Source organism: Sapajus apella, unplaced genomic scaffold, assembly GCF_009761245.1.
Source record: "Sapajus apella isolate SASKATOON/1434 unplaced genomic scaffold, GSC_monkey_1.0 scaffold29, whole genome shotgun sequence".
NCBI lineage: Eukaryota > Metazoa > Chordata > Mammalia > Primates > Cebidae > Sapajus > Sapajus apella.
The window spans coordinates 23,623,798-23,643,286 of record NW_022436969.1 but is presented as its reverse complement, the minus strand read 5'-3'; the positions used below and the strand labels follow the sequence as shown (position 1 = coordinate 23,643,286).

Genomic DNA, 19,489 nt, shown 5'->3' with positions numbered 1-19,489 from the left:
CCGCGTCTGGCAGCGCAAACGTTCAGTGCGGACCAGCTTCCGGCAGCACTACCATCTCCGCGTGCATATAGCCTACTCAGCTTAGGACCAAATCATGTTACGACCAGTCTGTCGGAACCAATTGTGGTCGTAAGTCGAGCACTTAGCTGTATAGCAAAACTACATTTCATTTTAACCTCGTTTAAAACTAGTTAAAATTTGTGCATAGACTTTCATCTTGGGCCTCTCTTTTACCCTATGCTATCATTAAAATGTGAAGGCAATTGGAAGTATGTAAATATTTTGCTTTTATCCCCATGGCATTGTTGTAACATAGACTGTTGACCTTTTTAAACTCTGTCCAATATTCTTCCACTGAGGCCATACATACTGTACATTTGTTGATTAACGGTTTCATTGTGGTTCAGGTACTTTAATGATTCCTAGTTTTTTTAGAAATCTTTTTGTAGCTGACTTGAGTTGGTTGGCTGGCCATTGATGGTACAGACTTCTTTCCTAATGGATCTTCTGTGATGTGTGGGAGGCAGGTCTTCTCTTTCTGCTATAGAAAATGAAGAGAACAGAAATTTCCTGTCTCCTTCTTTGCAGCTAGAACATGATCAGTCAGATACTCCTACTGTGATTTTTGTCTCTGCTTCGCCTAGAGATTATACGTCAGTACTACAGCCACCTTCATATGGCAGTGCCAGCAAAAACAAGGGGATATTAGTGACAGTATCAAGAGCAGTGTCCCAGGTTGACTTTCTTTGGAGCAGGACCTGGCCTGTGCCTTGGTTTCTACCCAAGCTTGGCTCTCTAGTCCTCAACTCTGAAAGCTACCTGATACCTTCAACAATTCCTTTTTTGCCTAAGAAAATAAAAGTCAGTTTTGATCATTTATAACCAAAAATCCAGACCTGTTTTTGAAATCAGGTGAATTGGAAGTCCTGGTTTACTTCTTATAAGCCCATCCGCTATCTGTCTTATAACATGCCAGGAGCAGACTTGATGAGGCCTTCCTGGAGCATTGTTCTATGTCCTTCCCTCATCTGTTCTCTCTCCTCTCTCCTCATAGGGTCCACTTCCTAACACATGCTGCCATTTCTGGCTTATGGTTTGGCAGCAGAAGACCAAAGCAGTTGTCATGCTGAACCGCACAGTGGAGAAAGAATCGGTGAGTAATAGTTAATATTTACAACTTAGTATACTGTATGTGATCATTAGCATATAAAGATTGTCATTTTCAGGCCAATCTTCCTTAGTTTTGGCCTTTAATTGCTAAGGAGTTACATTGGGCCTAAAGATGCTTTTCGTTGCTAAAGGCTGGTGGTCAATGTATTTCTGACCAGAAAAACTCATGTATCCTTTTCCCTTAAGTATTTATATAACAGTTGCAGACCTCTCATCTCCAAGATAGAAATATAATGGAATGAATACTGACTAGCAGTGATAACTAGATCTTTAGAATGCCTAGGAAGTACTGTTGGTAAGGTCTCTTCCAGCTTTAAGATCTTGTGCTGTTCTACTTCAGATTTCTTACTTTATTCTACATTCATAATTGCTGGTTTTTAATGATGATGAAAATTTCCTAATCCACTTCTAATCAAGATGTAGCAATGACATGCCAGAATTTCCAGCAGTGTCAGCATAGTCATTTACAATGGTTTTTCCTGATCTTCAATATCATTTAAGGATTAGGCCGGGCACGGTGGCTCGCACCTATAATCCCAGCACTTTGGGAAGTTGAGGCAGGCAGATCACTTGAGGTCAGGAGTTCCAGACAAGCCTTGCCAACATGGTGAAACCCCATCTCTACTAAAAATGCAAAAATTAGCCAGGTGTAATCCCAGCTACTTGGGAGGCTGAGGCAGGAGAACTACTTGAACCTGGGAGGCAGAGATTGCAGTGAGCTAAGATTGCGCCACTGCACTCCAGCCTAGATGACGGAGTGAGAATCCATCTCAAAACCACTGCACCCCACCCTGGGCAATAGAATGAGACTCCATAAAAAAAAAAAAAGAGCTAAGGATTATGACATTGTCACTTTGAGCAGCATTGCAGACTAAATGATTTGCACATTTTATTTCTCTCATTTTGGAGTGTAATTATAATAGATAACACTGTCACCAGAATTTAGAAATCAAGTTCATGGTCGTTGGACCTAGATGGTTAACAAGAGTCAGGTTTAATTATTTTGGGGATGATTACTTCATAGGTGGTAGGTAATGTGTTATTCATCAAGAGACCCATAATATCTGATTATTGTTCTTTTTATTACATTAACAGCCATTATTGGTCAGTACTCAGCTCCTTAATTCATTAGGGGTTAAAGATGGTGATAATTCAATTCTGTCATTACTTCTTCGGTTTTTTTGGAAGATTTATTCTGTAAAAAGAAACTTCCCATTCTAGTGGACCACTTAAAAGCAATTTTCCAAAATGTGTTGATTCCCTATTGAGGTCATCTCTCCTCAACAGACGACCAATTAGGAATTTTTCTGGTGGAGAGTGGCAGGAGAGGATGAATTAATATGGATTTAAACATATTGGATTCATTTCACTCCTTTGCAGTTATTTTCTTTATTTTGGATCAAATTATCCTGTCATTGGCTAACAGCAATATATTTAGGTTGGGTCCTGAATCCTTTTTTTTTTTTTTTTTGAGGCAGAGTCTTGCTCTGTGGCATTATTTCAGCTCACTGCAACCTCTGCTTCCCGGGTTCAAGCAATCCTCCTGCTGCAGCCTCTGAGTAAGTGGAATTAAAAGCACCCACCACATGCCTGGCTAATTTTTGTATTTTTGTAGAGACGGTTTCACTGTGTTGGCCAGGCTGGTCTTGAACTCCCGACCTCAAGTGATCTGCCCACCTCGGCCTCACGAAGTGCTGGGATTACAGGTGTGAGCCACCTCACCCTGCCCTAAGTCTTTTTTTAACAAACCTGTCATAGTTTCCTTGGCTGGGTGCGGTGGCTCACACCTGTAATCTCAGCACTTTGGGGAGCTGAGTCAGGCAGATCACTTTAGCCCAGGAGTTTGAGACCAGCCTGGGCAATTTGGTAAAACTTGGTCTCTACAAAAAATACAAAAATTAGTTGGGCGTGGTGGCATGTGCCTGTAGTTCCAGCTACCTGGAAGACTGAGGCAGGAGGATTGCTTGAGGCCAGGAGGTTGAGACTGCAGTTATCTGATCATGCCACTGCACTCTAGCCTGGGTGACAGAGTGAGACCCTGTCTCAAAAAAAAAAAAATAAAACATTTTTTTTTCTTGCTCTGTGGAATGACTGCGTATTGCAGACTCATCTCAAACTTGCCACCCAGACCTGGAACCAGCCATTTCTCTAAGGATCTTTGGTTTCTTTTAATGGGCAATAGTATTTCACACAACAAAAATGAGGATATGTATTGCTATTGGACTAGACATTGTTTTTAGGACTTTTCAGTGGACAAAAGCTAAGGAACAATATGCGTATATTAAGATAACATACCAGAAGAGTTCGTAATGATATTTACAATTCAAATTTGGGACTATAACAGTTGCCTGGCTCCTTCCATCTTATATCTGCTGTTCCCTTTTTCATACCAAGAATCCTGCTTCTCAAGCATATGAGAGATGTAAACTATCTTATAATGACTCATTTCCTTCTTCCCATATCACATACAAAACATAACCATAATCATGATATCATCTACTACCAAAATAATTACTGAAAATAGTTTTTTGTTTGTTTGTTTTGTTTTGTTTTGAGATGGAGTCTCACTCTGTCACCCAGGCTGGAGTGCAGTGGCGTGATCTTGGCTCACTGCAACCTCCACCTACCGAGTTTAAGTAGTTCTCCTCCTCAGCCTCCATAGTAGCTAGGATTACAGGCACGTGCCACCACACCTTGCTAATTTTTTGTCTTTTTAGTAGAGATGGGGTTTCACCACCTTGGCCAGGCTGGTGTTGAACTCCTGACCTTATGATCTGCTTGCCTCAGCCACTCAAAGTGCTGAGATACAGGTGTGAGACACTGAGCCCGGCCAAAAATGGTTTATAATTTTTGATATGTTTTTTCATTCTCTTCCTGGTGTTTCTAAGTTGTACTTTACAAACTGTAGTCTCACCCTTGCATCTCTTGTAGAATCTTAGTTCTACAAACAAGTATTATTAAATATTCATCAACCGTCTTTGTTGCTGTTTCTCCAGTCATTCTGACTAAAGCTCATTCTTTAGTGGATCCTAAGGAGGGACTTGTGGGCGTTATAGTCTCTGAATTGTTGTTTTTTTTTTTTTTGAGACAGAATTTCGCTCTTGTTGCCCAGGCTGGAGTGCAATAGCGCAATCTCCCCTTACCGCAACCTTCGCCTCCTGGGTTTAAGCAATTCTCCTGCCTCAGCCTCCCAAGTAGCTAGTATTACAGGCATGTGCCACCACGCCTGGCTAATTTTTTGTATTTTTGGTAGAGACAGAGTTTCACCATGTAGGTCAGACTGGTCTTGAACTCCCAACTTCAGGTGATCCACCTACCTCAGCCTCCCAAAGTGCTGGGATTACAGGTGTGAGCCACCGTACCCGGCGTCTCTGATTTTTTACATGTCAGTGATGGTTCATTTGCTGTTGTAATATCTGAAAGTCCGTTTGCCACGACATAAAATCCTTGGCTCACGTACTATTCTTTGAACAACGTAAACATTTTTCCATTTCCTTCTGGTATTCCACCAAAGTCGAATGGACATCTTATTTTATTTCCTTTATAAGTCTCTTGTTCTTTTTACCTACATTTCCCAAATAATTCTTTTTTTTTTTCTGATATTAGTTTTACCAAAAATATGTCTTAATGATCGGTCATTCTGGGTCAGTTTTTCCTGGTGCATGATGCCTTCTTGAGTGTTCGAATTCAAATACTTTTTTCTTATTTTTTAAATACTTTTTTTAAAAAGAAATAGTTGTTGAATTACAGTCCTTAGTATTCGTTCTGCTCCCTTGCTTCCTTTAGTGTTCTTTGAGTCTTCCTGTTAGACATGTGTTGGATTTTCCTTGCCTATTTTATTTGTCACATTCTCTCTAATCCTGCTTCTCTCTCTCTCTCTCTCTCCCTTTTTTTTTGCAACCAAGTCTCACTGTGTCGCCCAGGCTGGAGTACAGTGGTGTAATCTTGGCTCACTGCAACCTCTGCCTCCTAGGTTCAGGGGATTTTCCTGCCTCAGCATCCCAGTAGCTGAGACTACAGGCGTGCACCACCACACCTGGCTAATTTTTGTATTTTTAGTAGAGATGGGGTTTTACGGTGTTAGCCAGTATGGTCTCTATCTCCTGACCTTGTCATCCTCCCACCTCGGCCACCCAAAGTGCTGAGATTACAGGCATGAGCCACCTCGCCCATCCATCTCTTTATTTCTGTTTTATCTAAATTTTTTTTTTCTGGCCAAGTTTGAAGGCCCCACCTATAATCCCAGCACTTTAGGAGGCTGAGGCAGGAGGATCACTTGAACCCAGGAATTCGAAACTAGCCTCAACAACAAAGTGAGACCCTGCCTCTACAAAAAGTACAAAAAAGTAGCCAGGCATGGTGGCATGCACCTGGAGTCCCAGCTGGGGCTGGGGTACTGCTTGAGGCTGAAGTGAGCCAAGGTCATCCCACTACACTCCAACCTAGACTACAGAGCAAGACTGTCTCTTTAAAAAAAAAAATCTTTCTTTTCCTCTTAAGGCATTATTATCTATTATATTTATTTCTCTTTTCCTTCTAGTTTAATCCTCATTTCTGAAATGATGTGTTCTATTATTTGAACTTTTCTATCTTCTGTCACCTTGTTTCTGAGTTGTTCTAATTCTTATTTATACTCTTTTGCTTCTTATATCATTTATTTGTCTTTTAGCACCTTTTAAAGTATTAATTCATAGTAGTTATTGGTTTTGGAGGAATGTGTATTGTTTGTCTGTAGCTGTTTGTGAATTGGAAAAAGAGAAATGGCCATTTTTTAAAAATAACTTTTTCTGGTATTTTTTTCTTAGTGAAATGACTATTTCACCTTGCTTCAGTCTGCTGGCTTCATACTTTGGCATTTGGGAAGATGTGTTTATTGTCACAGATTTTAATTTCTTATCAGTAGTTCTGCCAAATGTAGCCACTCTAGGTTAAAGAGGCTTATCTTCTCATTCTCTCCCCCACTTTAATTTTAATAAGCAAATATATAATGTTATTTTTGGATGTCATTCTTTTTGTTTGTTTTGAAACTGGGTGTTGTCATCCAGGCTAGAGGGCAGTGGCGCAGCCTCGGCTGTCCGTGCTCAGGTCATCCTCCCACTTCAGACTCCTGAGTGGCTGGAACTACAGGGGTGTGCCACCGTACGCGACTAATTTTTGCATTTTTCGTAGAGACAAGATTTCATCATGTTGCCCTGGCTGAATTTCACCATGTTGCCCAGGCCGAACTCCTGGGCTTCAGTGAAACACCCACCTCAGCCTTCCAAAGTGCTAGGATTATAGGCATGAGTCACGTGTCTGGCCCTAGATGGAATATTGAGTAGCAGATTCATAGGCATTTATGGAAAATACTTGTAAAATAAAACCTCTTCGGCAACATTTATTTGGAAGATAAAATTGTTTCAAGGGTTTGATAATTTTAGAAACATAAAGTGAATGTCCTATGATGTTAAAACATAGGTAATCATGCTTTAAAAATGATAAATTTTTATTTAATGAATATGATATCTATTTATGGCTTTTTTAGTTTATGTTACAGGAATACTTTAAAAATGCTTTATAAGGCCAAACGTGGTGGCTCATGCCTGTAGGCCTACCACTTTGGGAGGCTGAGGTGGGTGGCTCACTTGAGGTCAGGCATTTAAGACCAGCCTGGCCAACATGGCGAAACCCCATCTCTACTAAAAATACAAAAATTAGCTGAGTGTGTTGGTGGATGCCTGTAATCCTAGCTACTTCGGAGGTTGAGGCAGGAGAATTGCTTGAACCTGGGAGGCAGAGGTTGCAGTGAGCCAACATCATGCCATTGCACTCCAATCTGGGTGACAGAGCGAGACTCTGTCTCAAAAAAAAATTATTTATAAAATTCTAATCTTTTTTTTTTTTCTTTTCCGTGAGATGAGTCTTGGTCTGTCACCCAGACTGGAGTGCAGTGGCGTGATCTCTGCTCACTGTAACCTCTGCCTCCCAAGTTCAAGCAGTTCTTCTGCCTCAGCCTCCCGAGTAGCTGGGATTACAGGTGCCCGCCAAAACACTCAGCTAATGTTTGTATTTTTAGTAGAGACAGGGTTTTGCCGTGTTGGCCAGATTGGTCTCAAAGTCCTGACCTCAGGTGATCCACCTGCCTCAGCCTCCCAAAGACTAGAGTTACAGGTGTGAGCCACTGCGCCCAGCTATAAAATTTCAATCTTACTCATACGTTAAGCATAGAATATAGTAGTAACTTATTAGTTTTGGGTACTTGTAAAAATATAGCATGTACATGTGTGGTTTGTTTTCATTTTTTAACTTTATGGTTTCATGATATCTATAAACTAAAAAAAAAAATCCTATACATATTTCTAAATTTAGGTTAAATGTGCACAGTACTGGCCAACAGATGACCAAGAGATGCTGTTTAAAGAAACAGGATTCAGTGTGAAGCTCTTGTCAGAAGATGTGAAGTCGTATTATACAGTACATCTACTACAATTAGAAAATATCAATGTAAGACCTTTCTTGCCCAAAAGTCTGGACTTTATATGATGGTTTAAAGAATTATTTATTACTAGATTTGAAGTTTGATAAGCACATGCATTTGGGTAATACCTGTAGTATCTAGTCATAATCATTTGTTTTTAGATTGTGTGCCTGCATATAGTAGCTTTCTGAAGACTCCGAAGAAACAGCACAAACTAAGAATTTTGAAGTTGAGGTTGATATTTGGGGATTGAAAATTAATTAATAGAAATACATGGGGATTAATAGAGAGGGCTTTAGAATCTGGCAAACCTGAATTCAAATCCAGCTCTGCTCCTTAGTAGAGGTGTACTTTAGACTTGTTCCCCACTCTGTAAAATGGAAGTTGCCACGCCTCCCCCTCCAGGGCTGTCCTGAAAGTCAAATGAAGATGTGTATGCAGAGCACCTGACCTCAGTAGATACCCAGAAAGCAGCAGCTCCCAGGACTTGTGACAGGCAAGAAAATAACAAGAAAATAACTTAGAAAACTATTGTTAAGTGATTCACAACACAGAAATTTGTCCTTATTGAGTTGGGGAAAAACGATGTGACATATACACACATACATACACACACACACACACATACATATACATATACATATACATGTATAAATGTAGCATGTGGTCTCAAGAACATATACTTGGGTGTTTGTTTGGCTAGTTGGTTTTTTGAGACAGTCTTGCTTTGCCACCCAGGCTGGAGTATAGTGGCATGATCATAGCTCTCACTGTGGCCTTCAACTCCTGGCCTTAAGCAGTCCTCCCACTTCAGCCACCTGAGTATCTGGGATTACAGGAATGAGCCATTACACCTAACTAATTTTCTTATTTTTTTTTTTTTTTGTAGAGATGGGGTCTTGCCTTATTGTCTAGGCTAGTCTCAAATTCATGGGCTCAAGCAGTCCTTGTACTTTGGCCTCCCAAAGTGTTGAGATTATAGTCCTGAGCCACCATGCCAGGCCTTACTTGTGTTTTTCTTTACCAGAAACATATGAACTGTTCCTTGAGCCTTGGTTGAGATACATACACATAATGGGTTATGAACCTGCTGTTGCCAAGCTGATGATCAAGGCATTGCTCCCTCTTTTCTCATTTACCTTTTTTTGCCTTCTTTGTGTTATAATTAAAATAAGCTAGAAAATATGAAATAAGAGTAATTCTGAGATGCTAGTAGAAACTATGATAGCTCAAAAATAGGAAAATTGTTTAGCCTAATATGACTTTAGGAATTTATGTAGTCTACAAGTGAAATACTGTTGTAGTTAACCAATAAGTAAATTAAGTGATCATTAACAGCATAAAAAAGCTTTAGAGAGAAGGGTTATATATACATGCTTTTTAGATGTGTGGCAGTTCCTTTTATGGTTGATCCCTTGGAAAACTTGTGTTTTTTGCTACATTGAGTAAGCACTTGAGTAAGCACAGGTGCATGCCGTGTGTATAAGGCCTAGGTTCTGGTTTTCCTTCTGTCCAGCTTCCAATGACATCTATAACTAAACTTATTATGCAGTCTCTGGAGTCACCTAAAAAGGCTCAAAATTGCCAGACACAGTGGCTCACACCTGTAATCCCAGCACTTTGGGAGGCCGAGGCATGTGGATCATCTCAGGTCAGGGGTTCAAGACCAGCCTGACCAACATGGTGAAATCCTGTCTGTACTAAAAATGCAAAAAAATTAGCTGGGCGTTGTGGTGGGCATCTGTAATCCCAGCTTTTTGAGAGGCGGAGGCAGGAGAATCGATTGAACCTGGGAGGTGGAGGTTGCAGTAAGCGGCAGTTGTGCCACTGCACTCCTGCCTGGGCATCACAGCAAGATTCTGTCTCAAAAAAAAAAAAAAAGGCTCAAAATTAGGAATGATAATTCTTATATTTATTTATAAATACCCATTAGTATATTTATTTTGTCCCAGCTGTTTCCATTGACATGTGTCTTAAACTGCATTGAGATACATCAATAACTCTTTGATGCTGGACTGAGCTTATTCCCAGAAACAGAATGTCCAGGCTGGAGTGCAGTGACATTGGCTTATTGTAGCCTCCACCTCCTGGGTTCAAGTGATTCTCCTGTCTCAACATTCCAAGTAGCTGGGACTACAGGTGTGTGCTGCCACACATGGCTAATGAGCTCATTGCTTATTCCCAGAAACAGAACTGTATTTCTGATGAAGAACTGATTTAGATGAAGGACATAGATGTATTTCCCTATTTCTGAAACAGTCCTTACTGAGAATTGATTATACCTTAAATAATAATAAAAAAGAATGATTTTTGTATTTTATCATGTTGCAAATGCTTTCACATACATATCATTTGACCAATAGTCTTCAGTTAGTGTGAATAGTGTAAATATTTTATTATCCCCATGTTTTATATTATAAAAAAGAATAGTTATATTAAATCCATTAAGTTATGGGAATTTTTCCATAGATTACTTAGCTATTAAGTGACAGACTGAACTCATTAGTTCTCCTGATCCCCTCTGTTTTTTAAAACAGAGTCTAATTCTGTTGCCCAGGCTGGAGTGCAGTGGCATGATCTTGGCTCATTGCAGCTTCCACCTCCCAGGTTCAAATGATTCTCCTGGCTCAGCCTCCCAAGTAGCTGGGACTACAGGTGTGTAGTGCCACGCCTGGCAATTTTTTTTTTTTTTTTGTACTTTTAGTACTGCTGGGGTTTTGCTGTGTTGGCCAGGCTGATCTTGAACTCCTGGCCTCAGGTGATCTGCCCACCTCAGTCTCCCACGTTGGTGGGATTATAGGTGTGAGCCACCATGCCTGGCCATCTCCTAACTTTTGACATGGGGATAAGTCGTTTTGAAGAGATGCCAATTGTTGTAAAGAGAGATTATCAATTCTGAAGCCTCTTTTTGGAGTTGAGGCCGTCATGTGAGTTGGCCAGCCACTGTGTTTTAGTTGCTAGCAACTGTGTGGTATAATGACATGATCCCTGGATTTTTTATTGGCCTGGATTTATTTAGAACATACCATAATATAATAGGAAGAATTTGTTTGTGTTCTACCTTATAATTTTTCCTAAGAACTAGGGATTCTTTATTCTTTAGAAGGCTAAAGTAACATTTCAGTATGAAAGATAGAATTACATTTGCCTAAGTAGATAAACTCTAGAATCAGATAGCCTAAGTTTAAACCCTGACTCTGCCACTCTTGCTAAGTGACTTGGGTCACATTACTTTACTATAAATGATAAACTGTACTTGTTTTATCATCTGTAAAATGAGGGTAATAACATACCTACTTCACAGGATTCCTCTAAAAATCAAGTGAGTTAATATCATGACAATATCTAAGACATAATGTGGAGCCACAATTACTTTTTTAGTTTATCAGTTTCCTTTTTGTAATAGTAATGAATTGGAAGGGACAATAGGAACGGGAGGTAGTTGAAAAGGATAAGTTTAGAGAGAAAAAAAGAACCAAGGGAGTGAGAGAAATTGATGATGAATTAGTGGCTGATAGCCAACCTCAGCCCGCAGATCTCTGTCTTTATTGAGGTCCCTCGGGTGCAGAGAACCAGTTTACTTCTAAGGGAGTCTGACTTGTGACTGTTAACAAGTCCAGAGGTAAAGCCGTGTTCTCAGCAAGCCCTGTACCTACTCCAGTCTAATGGAGCAGCAAACTGACATACTGGGAGCCCTTTACAGTGACTTACTTAAAGCTAAAAGTTTGAACTCTTGCCCCTTAACAGACATTGAATCTCTGCTTTCAAAGTGGCCTGTGGCTTAAGCTATGGAGATAATTTTGAGGCGTTTTGAAAAATAGGGTCATCTAGAATACTTATTTGTCTTTCAGTTTTTTGTTTTTAGTTGCCCTTCACTATTTCCGTAATGTTGTTGGCCAGCTTTATGTTTAGTGAGTTCCAGGAATACTGTTATAATGCTGACTGTCTTCTATTTTCCTGTCCCTGTAGATTAGCAAGATGAGTCTGATTATTATGATGCTCAGCTGGGATTTGGTTCAAAATAGTTTAAACAGTTTATTCTACCTAGAATGTCCTTTCTCTTCTCTGCCTATTTATATCCTACATGTCCTTCAGTAACCCCTGTGGCCCACTTCTTACTTAAGTCTCTCCTAACATATATCTATGACACATTCATCCCTAACAGCTGTGATTCTTCTTAACGCTTTTTCTGTTCTACTAGCTTGTTCAATACTTCTCTATATATAAATCTTGACTCCATAATGAGATTTTTAATTTCCAAGGGGTTGGAAATTACCTGCTGCCTTGGTACTCCCTTGCCGTTGCACAGAGTACATTTTAAAGCATATTATACCTGAGTGATTGTTGTAAAACACAGATGGCAATCTTTCCACCCTCTAAGAATCCTTCTGCAGCTTCCATTGGTTACCAAAAAAGTTTCTGTCCAGTGCACAAGACCATGACCCAGCTCAGCCTGGGCCTTGCCTCCTTGTCTACCTCCTCCTTCGGGTACCCAGCATTTGTACAATCTAAAAGACAGACTTCTCTAATAAGTTAATTCCTTGGTGGCGGTAGGTGGCGTGCCTTTGCAGATTGCTTTCTCTCTGCTTGGAATGCAAGCCTGCCCCTAGCTGTTTCTGCTACTCCTCCTGATCTGGTGAGTTCAGTCTGTCTTTCACAATGAATTGCAGTCAGTAAATATTGACCCTGGCAAAAATTAATGAGAGACTCAACTAAGGCAGTGATAGTGAAGGTACAGATTTGACATCTGGTTAGGAGATAAGGTTGACGGACTTTGTCACTGTTTAGGTGTAGAGGAAATACCCAATGAAGAGGTTGAGAATGTGTTGAGTTTTACAATTGACTGGAGCTTTCTAGGGGCCACAATAAAGGCAATTGGTAAGTATAGTTGTTTTAAAAATAGCCAGTATCTGTTAAGCATTTACCATGTGCAGGGATATGGCAGGCACTTCACATTAACTGTTTCATTTATTCCTTATAACAGTTTTGTAAGGTAAGTAGTAGTATTAACCCTGTTTACAGATGACAAAACTGGGGCTTAGTGAAAGTCTTTTAGAAACAAAATCTTGGTACCTTCCATATATACACTTTTTATATACATATAAAGTGTGAAAGTAATTGGGCTTGGGGTCATAGAGCTGTATAGATTTTTTATGATAATTGGAAACTGTATAATTTTATTATGTATTTATGATGATGATTAACGTGCATTTGAAGGCTGTGAACAGGGCATAGACTTAAATTGCTGTGACCTAACAACTCCTGTTGTTACATCTGCTCAACTCACAGGTTATCCTCCTGGCCTCATATATACAAGTTTGACATCCCTATTCAAAGACTTTAAATTTAGAATTCTCTTTTAAAAATGTAAATGGGATTTTGCCTTGAAAAGAACAGCAAGCCACTGACATTTTGTGCAGAATGTAGTATACATAATGCAGAGTTTTACACAGGAAACTTGGCAGGCATGTGTGGAATGGCTGCAGACAGGGACAGCCTATAATTGTGGGTGCAACCTGGGTATATGTGGGGAGTAGGGTGAAGCAGCGAGAAGGGTGGGGAGGCCAGCTGCAGCTGGGGACCAGAGGAGAACTCGTGTGACTCGGTGACCAAGGAGAAGAAAAGGGTGCTTCCACAGCTTTGAAAATAAGAAGTTTGCCAAATATTGTAAAGTATAAATGCAGACCTTGTTTGGAATAAAGATGAATTTTGTTTTAGCTGTCTATCCTTTGGCAACCTTTTTTTACCCCCTCACATTTTTTTTTTTCCTTCATGAAAAAGAGAGAAAGGTGTCCATCCATGCATACGAACATTTCTGCACCAGAGTAGTAAACATATGACTTTTATGCCTTCATGTGGTTCTTTGTAACTGTGAATTATATGATTTTTGGAAAGCTGTGTTTTTTGAATTTTGTTTCCGTAAGGATAAATTAATTAAAATCAACCTCTCAAAAAAGTCCTGGTTCTATAGGGGGAAAAAAACCAACTGATTTTCAAAAATCTATTAGTGGGGAAGACTGTATTATACAGATAGTCATGAGCATTTCTAGGAACTGGCTTCCAGTATCCAGGCAGCATGACCTGAACTTGAAAAAAATTGAGACCACTAGCCTTGAGTCAAAATCATCCAAGCAAAGAAAAAGCAAGCCAATGCGTAAGATTGTCGGGTAACCATGTGTTTGAGCCAGGACATGATGAAGTAATTGTGTGCAGCACCCCACAGGAGCGCTGGGCCACAGCCCACAGAGCACTGCAAGTCCCTGCTCAGAGTGGACCTCATGAAGGCCCAAACAGACTGAGTCTGGTCCTTCCTATGGCCACAGCAAGTAAGAAACAAAGTGGGTTATGAACGTCCATTGGAATCTTAACCGTTTAAAAGGAAAAACCTTTGAGATAACTGTATCCCCCTCACTGTTAAGAACCCACCTCTCTAGCCCATTCCTTTATCACTATTATCTTGTTAAGTGTCTAACTGCAGCTTTGTGAAAGCAGTTTACCCTTCGTATTTTGGAATGTTTTGAATTTCCTTTTTTAATGCAATAAATTTAATTCACCTTTGTTTTTAACCTACAATGAGATTGACTCCTTTCAGTGTACAGTTGTGTGACTTTTGACAATGCATTCAGTTGTGTAACCACCACCCACAACAGAAATGTAGATTGGTTCTGTCACCTCTCCTCTGCCCTGGATGTTCGTGTGCCGCTTGTGTGCAGTCAGTCCTGTCCTCTACCCCCAGCCTCAGGCAACCACTGATCTGGTTTCTGTTTCTGTGATTCTGCCTTCTAGAATGTCATATAAATGGAATAGTATAGTATATAGCCTTTAGCCTGACTTTGTTCACTTAGCATAATTAATTTAAAAAGAAATGCCTTGAAATCCAGAAACCATGTTCATTTTAATTTGTAATGGAGAAATTTTTTAGTGCCATTAGTATGTTGAGAACTTGTGGATCACAATATATTTGAAATTATTAAGGCTGGATGTTAAAAAACGGTCACTAAAAGTATGTACTTTTTAAAATATTTTTTCACTTTTTAAAATATTTTTTCATTTTATTAGTACTATACCTTATATACTAAGTCTAGGACTTAGGAGTCTTAATTTCTACTGCAAAATAGGAAAGTTTTTATTTTTAAAATGAAAGCTAACTTCTAATTTTGAAAATTTTTATTGGGAGCAGGATATTATAATAATCTTTAGCTGTTAATCATTAAACATGTCAAGGTTTTTTACATTGTTTCTGTGCCTCCTCCCTCAAAAAAAAAAAAGTCCTACAATAAAACTGAAAAATTGCACAAAGACATATTAGTGAAAGACCACTGCTTCGTTTACACAAATGAAGAGTATAAAGCAGAGAAGTGCTCCTTGGGGCAAAAGGCAATTGGCAAAAAGCTAAGGAACATTTTCATAATGAGTTAGAAATTCACATCATCAGGAATATCCAGGAAGAGATAGTGAATACCAGGCAGGCTTAAGAGACAGGAAACATTTAGCATGTTGGTAAACTGTCTTAGCACATCAGCAAAGGCATACAAACAGCTTTAGGATTGAAAATTATTGCCATGGGGAAAGGCAACAATTAGAGGAACAATTCCAATTAAAAATATAAAGATTGTTTCTTTAATTATTGAGTTGCTCCTCTATGCCTGTGTAGCAGAATCTAAAAGATAAATCATGTAAATGAGAGATTGTATTTAAAAAATAAACTTTGAAATTCATAAAAAGGAACACATTAATGTAAAATTATACTGGTAGAAATTTTTTAAAATAGAAAAAAATAGCCCACTCATGTAAGAACTAAAGAAAATATTGGTAACGTGTATGGTACAGATTAGTAGCTGAGAAACCAAAGTCTGCCCCAGGCTGCTTCAAATCCTGGTTGTGCCATGTTCCAGCTATGTGACCTTGGGCAAACTACTTACCCTTTGTTTCAGTTTCCTCATCAGAAAAATAGGTTTTAATAGGATTATTGTGTGGATTGAGTTAATAAGTAAAGTGCTTAGAACAGCCCTCCAAAATAATAAGTGTTGTATGTGTTAGCTATTATTAATACATCCCAAATTTCCACTAAAGAAAATCTTCCCTAATTTGTATATGGGATTGTCAGAAAACAAATGGAAAAATCATTGTATAAACATCCCTTTGGCTTAAAAGGATTAGACGAAACACATGATCTTTCTGAAGTAGTTTTTTAAAAGAAAAAAATTAGAACTAACTTCTCCTCCCTTGATTTTCACTTTTTAGAGTGGTGAAACCAGAACAATATCTCACTTTCATTATACTACCTGGCCAGATTTTGGAGTCCCTGAATCACCAGCTTCATTTCTCAATTTCTTGTTTAAAGTGAGAGAATCTGGCTCCTTGAACCCTGACCACGGGCCTGCGGTGATCCACTGTAGTGCAGGCATTGGGCGCTCTGGCACCTTCTCTCTGGTAGACACTTGTCTTGTTTTGGTAAGTGCTTCTTATGCTTTCATTTTAATCTCATTGATTTTTTTTTTTAAATAGTTTCTGCTAGCAAGGAATAAGTTCTGATGTATCCCAGAACTGAGGTTTTTCAACTTAAACTTCTACTTCTTTTGGAAAAACCTAAAAATCTCATTTCTACCCTTGCAACTGCCTCTTATTCATGACCGGTGGGAATGTATCCAAGATGATTTTAGAGATCCCAAAGAAGTTGTTTTTCTTCCTAGTAGCTTTGTAATGTAGAAATAATAGATCCCTCCCCTCCATTTTTTCAAATATAAATTCATATGTAATATTGAATTCCTTCTTCCTCAGACAACTACTTTCTCATTCTTTAATTTAAAAACTAGGGATAATGATAGACATACTTCACAGGGTTGCTGAGAGAATTCAATGAATTAATACATTTAGGACACTTAGAAGAGTCCCTGGTGTTTTCTGAGCATTCCATAAATGTCAATATTACTGTTACTCCCCTGAGGTTCCTGTCTGTGCCCCCAAGGGCTGATTCTTTTTCCACCAGTCATTCCCAGTCCCAGCCTTTATACAGCCTAGATCTTTTCTTCTCTTTTTAGGACCTTTATTTTTTCCTTACTTCGGATGCATGGAACTTCTTCTGTTTGCCCTTGTACTACTTCTGTCTTCTTTCTTCCTCCTTTTATTATAGAATCAAACCCACCAGTAATACTGTCTGCCTTGATTTCCATGCCATCTACTCCTTCAGTAGTCCCTGTAGCTTAGTTCCTGCTTTCTGAGCATGTTCTAAGATTATCAGTAACCTAGGCAATTTAGCTTGTCTTGTATTCGGGCTGGTGGGGATTTTGTTTTTGTTTAGAGACAGGGTTTTGCTCTGTCACCCAGGCTGGAGTGCAGTGGTACAATCACTGCTTACGGCAGCCTCAACCTCCTGGACTCAAGCGATCCTCCCACCTCAGCCTCCCAAGTAGCTCCTTGCACTATCACATCCAGCTAGTTTTTACTTTTTTATTTGTAGTAGAGACAGGGTCTCACTATGTTGGCCAGGCTAGTGTCAGATTCCTGGGCTCAAGTGATCCTCTTTGCCTCACTCTACCAATATGCTGGGATTACAGGTGTGAGCCACCACACTTGACACTAGACTGGTGTTCTTCACCTTGATTTTAAGGCCCTCTATTAGTCTCTTCTGTGTCTCTGTAAAACTTAGCTATGCTTCATTGCAGTTGTATCAGCATTCTTATGCTTTCCAACATGACTGCTAGCACAAAGTAGATTCTCAGGTGAATTAATATTAATACGGTGATGCTAATCGTAAACACACACACAAGGAGCTTGATCAATGGGGTGATGTTGTTGGTAGATCATTTCAGATGTTGTACCTCTCATGAAAGCTAGGAATTAGGAATGGTTGAGTCTTAACACATCTACTGTATTACTCTGCCACTCCGTATGTATTTAGTATACTTCAATCAAAATTAGATTGTTACATTAAAGTTTAAAACTCTGATGATTATTTTGTTAATGATGACTGTTCCCTACCAACCATTACTTCATCAATTTTTTTTTTTTTTTTTTTTTTTTGGTGGGCCTATGTGTCAGGGGTACTAACACTAGGTCAATAGACCAGAGTGGCAGTGCTGTAGCTCAGCAGTGTTATTGTGGATCTGGGCTTTTAGTGACTCTCTTTTCCACCATCTTTCTTTATTTTATTTTTTTGAGATAGTCTTGTTCTGTTACCCAGGCTGGAGTGCAATGGCACAGTATCAGGCTTACTGCAACCTCCTCCTCCTGGGTTCAAGTGATTCTCCTGCCTCAGACTCCCAAGTAGCTGGAATTACAGATGTGCACCACCACACCCAGCTAATTTTTGTATTTTTATTAGAGATGGGATTTCAAGATGTTGGCCAGGCTGGTCTCGAACTCTTGGCCTCAAGTGATCTGCCCTCCTTAACCTCCCAAGGTGTTGGGACTACAGAGGTGAGCCATCATGCCTGGCCTCTTTTAGACCATCTTTAGATGGGTGCTGTATAACCAAACATTGTGTCTGTAGTGCAGACATGAAGAAGGCAGAGGGGCAGTAAGCAGAAAGGTTGACTCCTGCCATGGCTTAAAAAAAAAAAAAAAAAAAGTCCTTATACTAGCCAGAGCTAATCATAAATCTTTCCTTTGACCAATAAGTGGCCAGAAGGAATGATATTACAGTGATTAACTTGGAATCAATTGTGACTTAGCTAAAGAATCAAACTCCTCCATCTATTACTTGAGGGATTGAGATGTGGGGAGGGATGAGTAGGTTTGGATAGTTGTAAAAATAACATTACAGCTGCAGGGTGAAATTATACTTGTTCTTTCAGAGGAGAAAATGCATAGCAAAAATTTTAGCAATGATCCTGCATTGATTCTATTTCCTGGGTTCCAAAAACGAAAGACTTGACTCATTTTTGCCTTTCTTGCAGATGGAAAAAGGAGATGATATTAACATTAAACAAGTGTTATTGAACATGAGAAAATACCGAATGGGTCTTATTCAAACCCCAGATCAACTGAGATTCTCATACATGGCTATAATAGAAGGAGCAAAATGTATAAAGGGAGATTCTAGTATACAGGTAAACTTACAGGTTTAAAATCGTATCTATTTGTTCAATACACATAGCATCAAATAACTGCACTTCACTTGAGCCCTTATCTTGTTTGTTTGTTTCAAAAAGTATATTTAAACTTTTGTGGTAAATCCAGCTGGCTGTCTTAAAATTGTAAAATTTTAGCTAGCTTCCTTATATATACTCAGCCTCAGGTTCAATCCTGTATGTGACTTAAAAGCCATCGTAGAAACAAGATTTCATTAGAGAAACTTAATTTTTCAAGTTGGGGGTAGTAGTTAAGCTTTTAATTTTTAAAGTAACTGAAAACTTCCGGTACTTTTGCCCTCATTAAACAACTACTTGGTTTGTATAATATTTGACTTTATAGCAAGCAACTTGAACATTTATGGCAGATGTAATGAAATGTCAGCAAAATGTTATATTCTTCTGGTTGGTAGCTTTATTCTCATGAAGCTATTTTTATTGCATATTTGTAGAACCTAAATTCAAAGACTGATCAGAAATCTGTGTTATGTACTAAGGTAAAATGTAAAATAGAAACAACCATAGACTGTCTGGTCTAATCACATAGTATTGGATATAAGTAGATACTGTAAGTTGATAGATAATATAAGAAGATAGGTTCTCTTTTCATTATGTTTCTCATGTGAACATACTAACACTTTCATTTCTGTAATTACTAGCCAATACAGGAATATTTTGAATAAGCCTTCTTTTATAACTTAGATTGGACCATTGGTGTGAGAATAAAGGTTTATTTAAAAAGATTTTTTCCAAATCTTTATTACAGCATTAAAATATTCTTTTTTTTTTT

At 38.9% G+C, this 19,489-nt stretch overlaps 1 protein-coding gene and 1 long non-coding RNA gene across 6 annotated transcripts in view; one reads left to right on the top strand and one right to left on the bottom strand.

Annotated features, from left to right (window-relative positions):
• Positions 1–19,489, top strand: part of PTPN2 (protein tyrosine phosphatase non-receptor type 2) — a 112,003-nt gene that overhangs the window by 60,717 nt on the left and 31,797 nt on the right. For 4 of the 5 annotated variants that reach the window (XR_004273487.1, XM_032293442.1, XM_032293440.1 and 1 more), the window contains 4 exons: positions 1,055–1,153; positions 7,519–7,653; positions 15,872–16,081; positions 18,526–18,678. Coding sequence is in view for 4 of the 5 variants with exons in the window: in XM_032293442.1 (XP_032149333.1) it covers positions 1,055–1,153; positions 7,519–7,653; positions 15,872–16,081; positions 18,526–18,678 (597 nt within the window). In the remaining variant the exon portion in view is untranslated. The remainder of the gene's footprint in view (positions 1–1,054; positions 1,154–7,518; positions 7,654–15,871; positions 16,082–18,525; positions 18,679–19,489) is intronic. The other variant, XM_032293444.1, reaches the window with a different exon arrangement.
• LOC116561570 overlaps positions 7,927–19,489 on the bottom strand; it is a 25,941-nt gene continuing 14,378 nt past the window's right edge. The window contains exons 3-4 of the long non-coding RNA XR_004273488.1: positions 14,300–14,311; positions 7,927–7,997 (exon numbers count right to left, since the gene is read on the bottom strand). This is a non-coding gene — a long non-coding RNA (uncharacterized LOC116561570). The remainder of the gene's footprint in view (positions 7,998–14,299; positions 14,312–19,489) is intronic.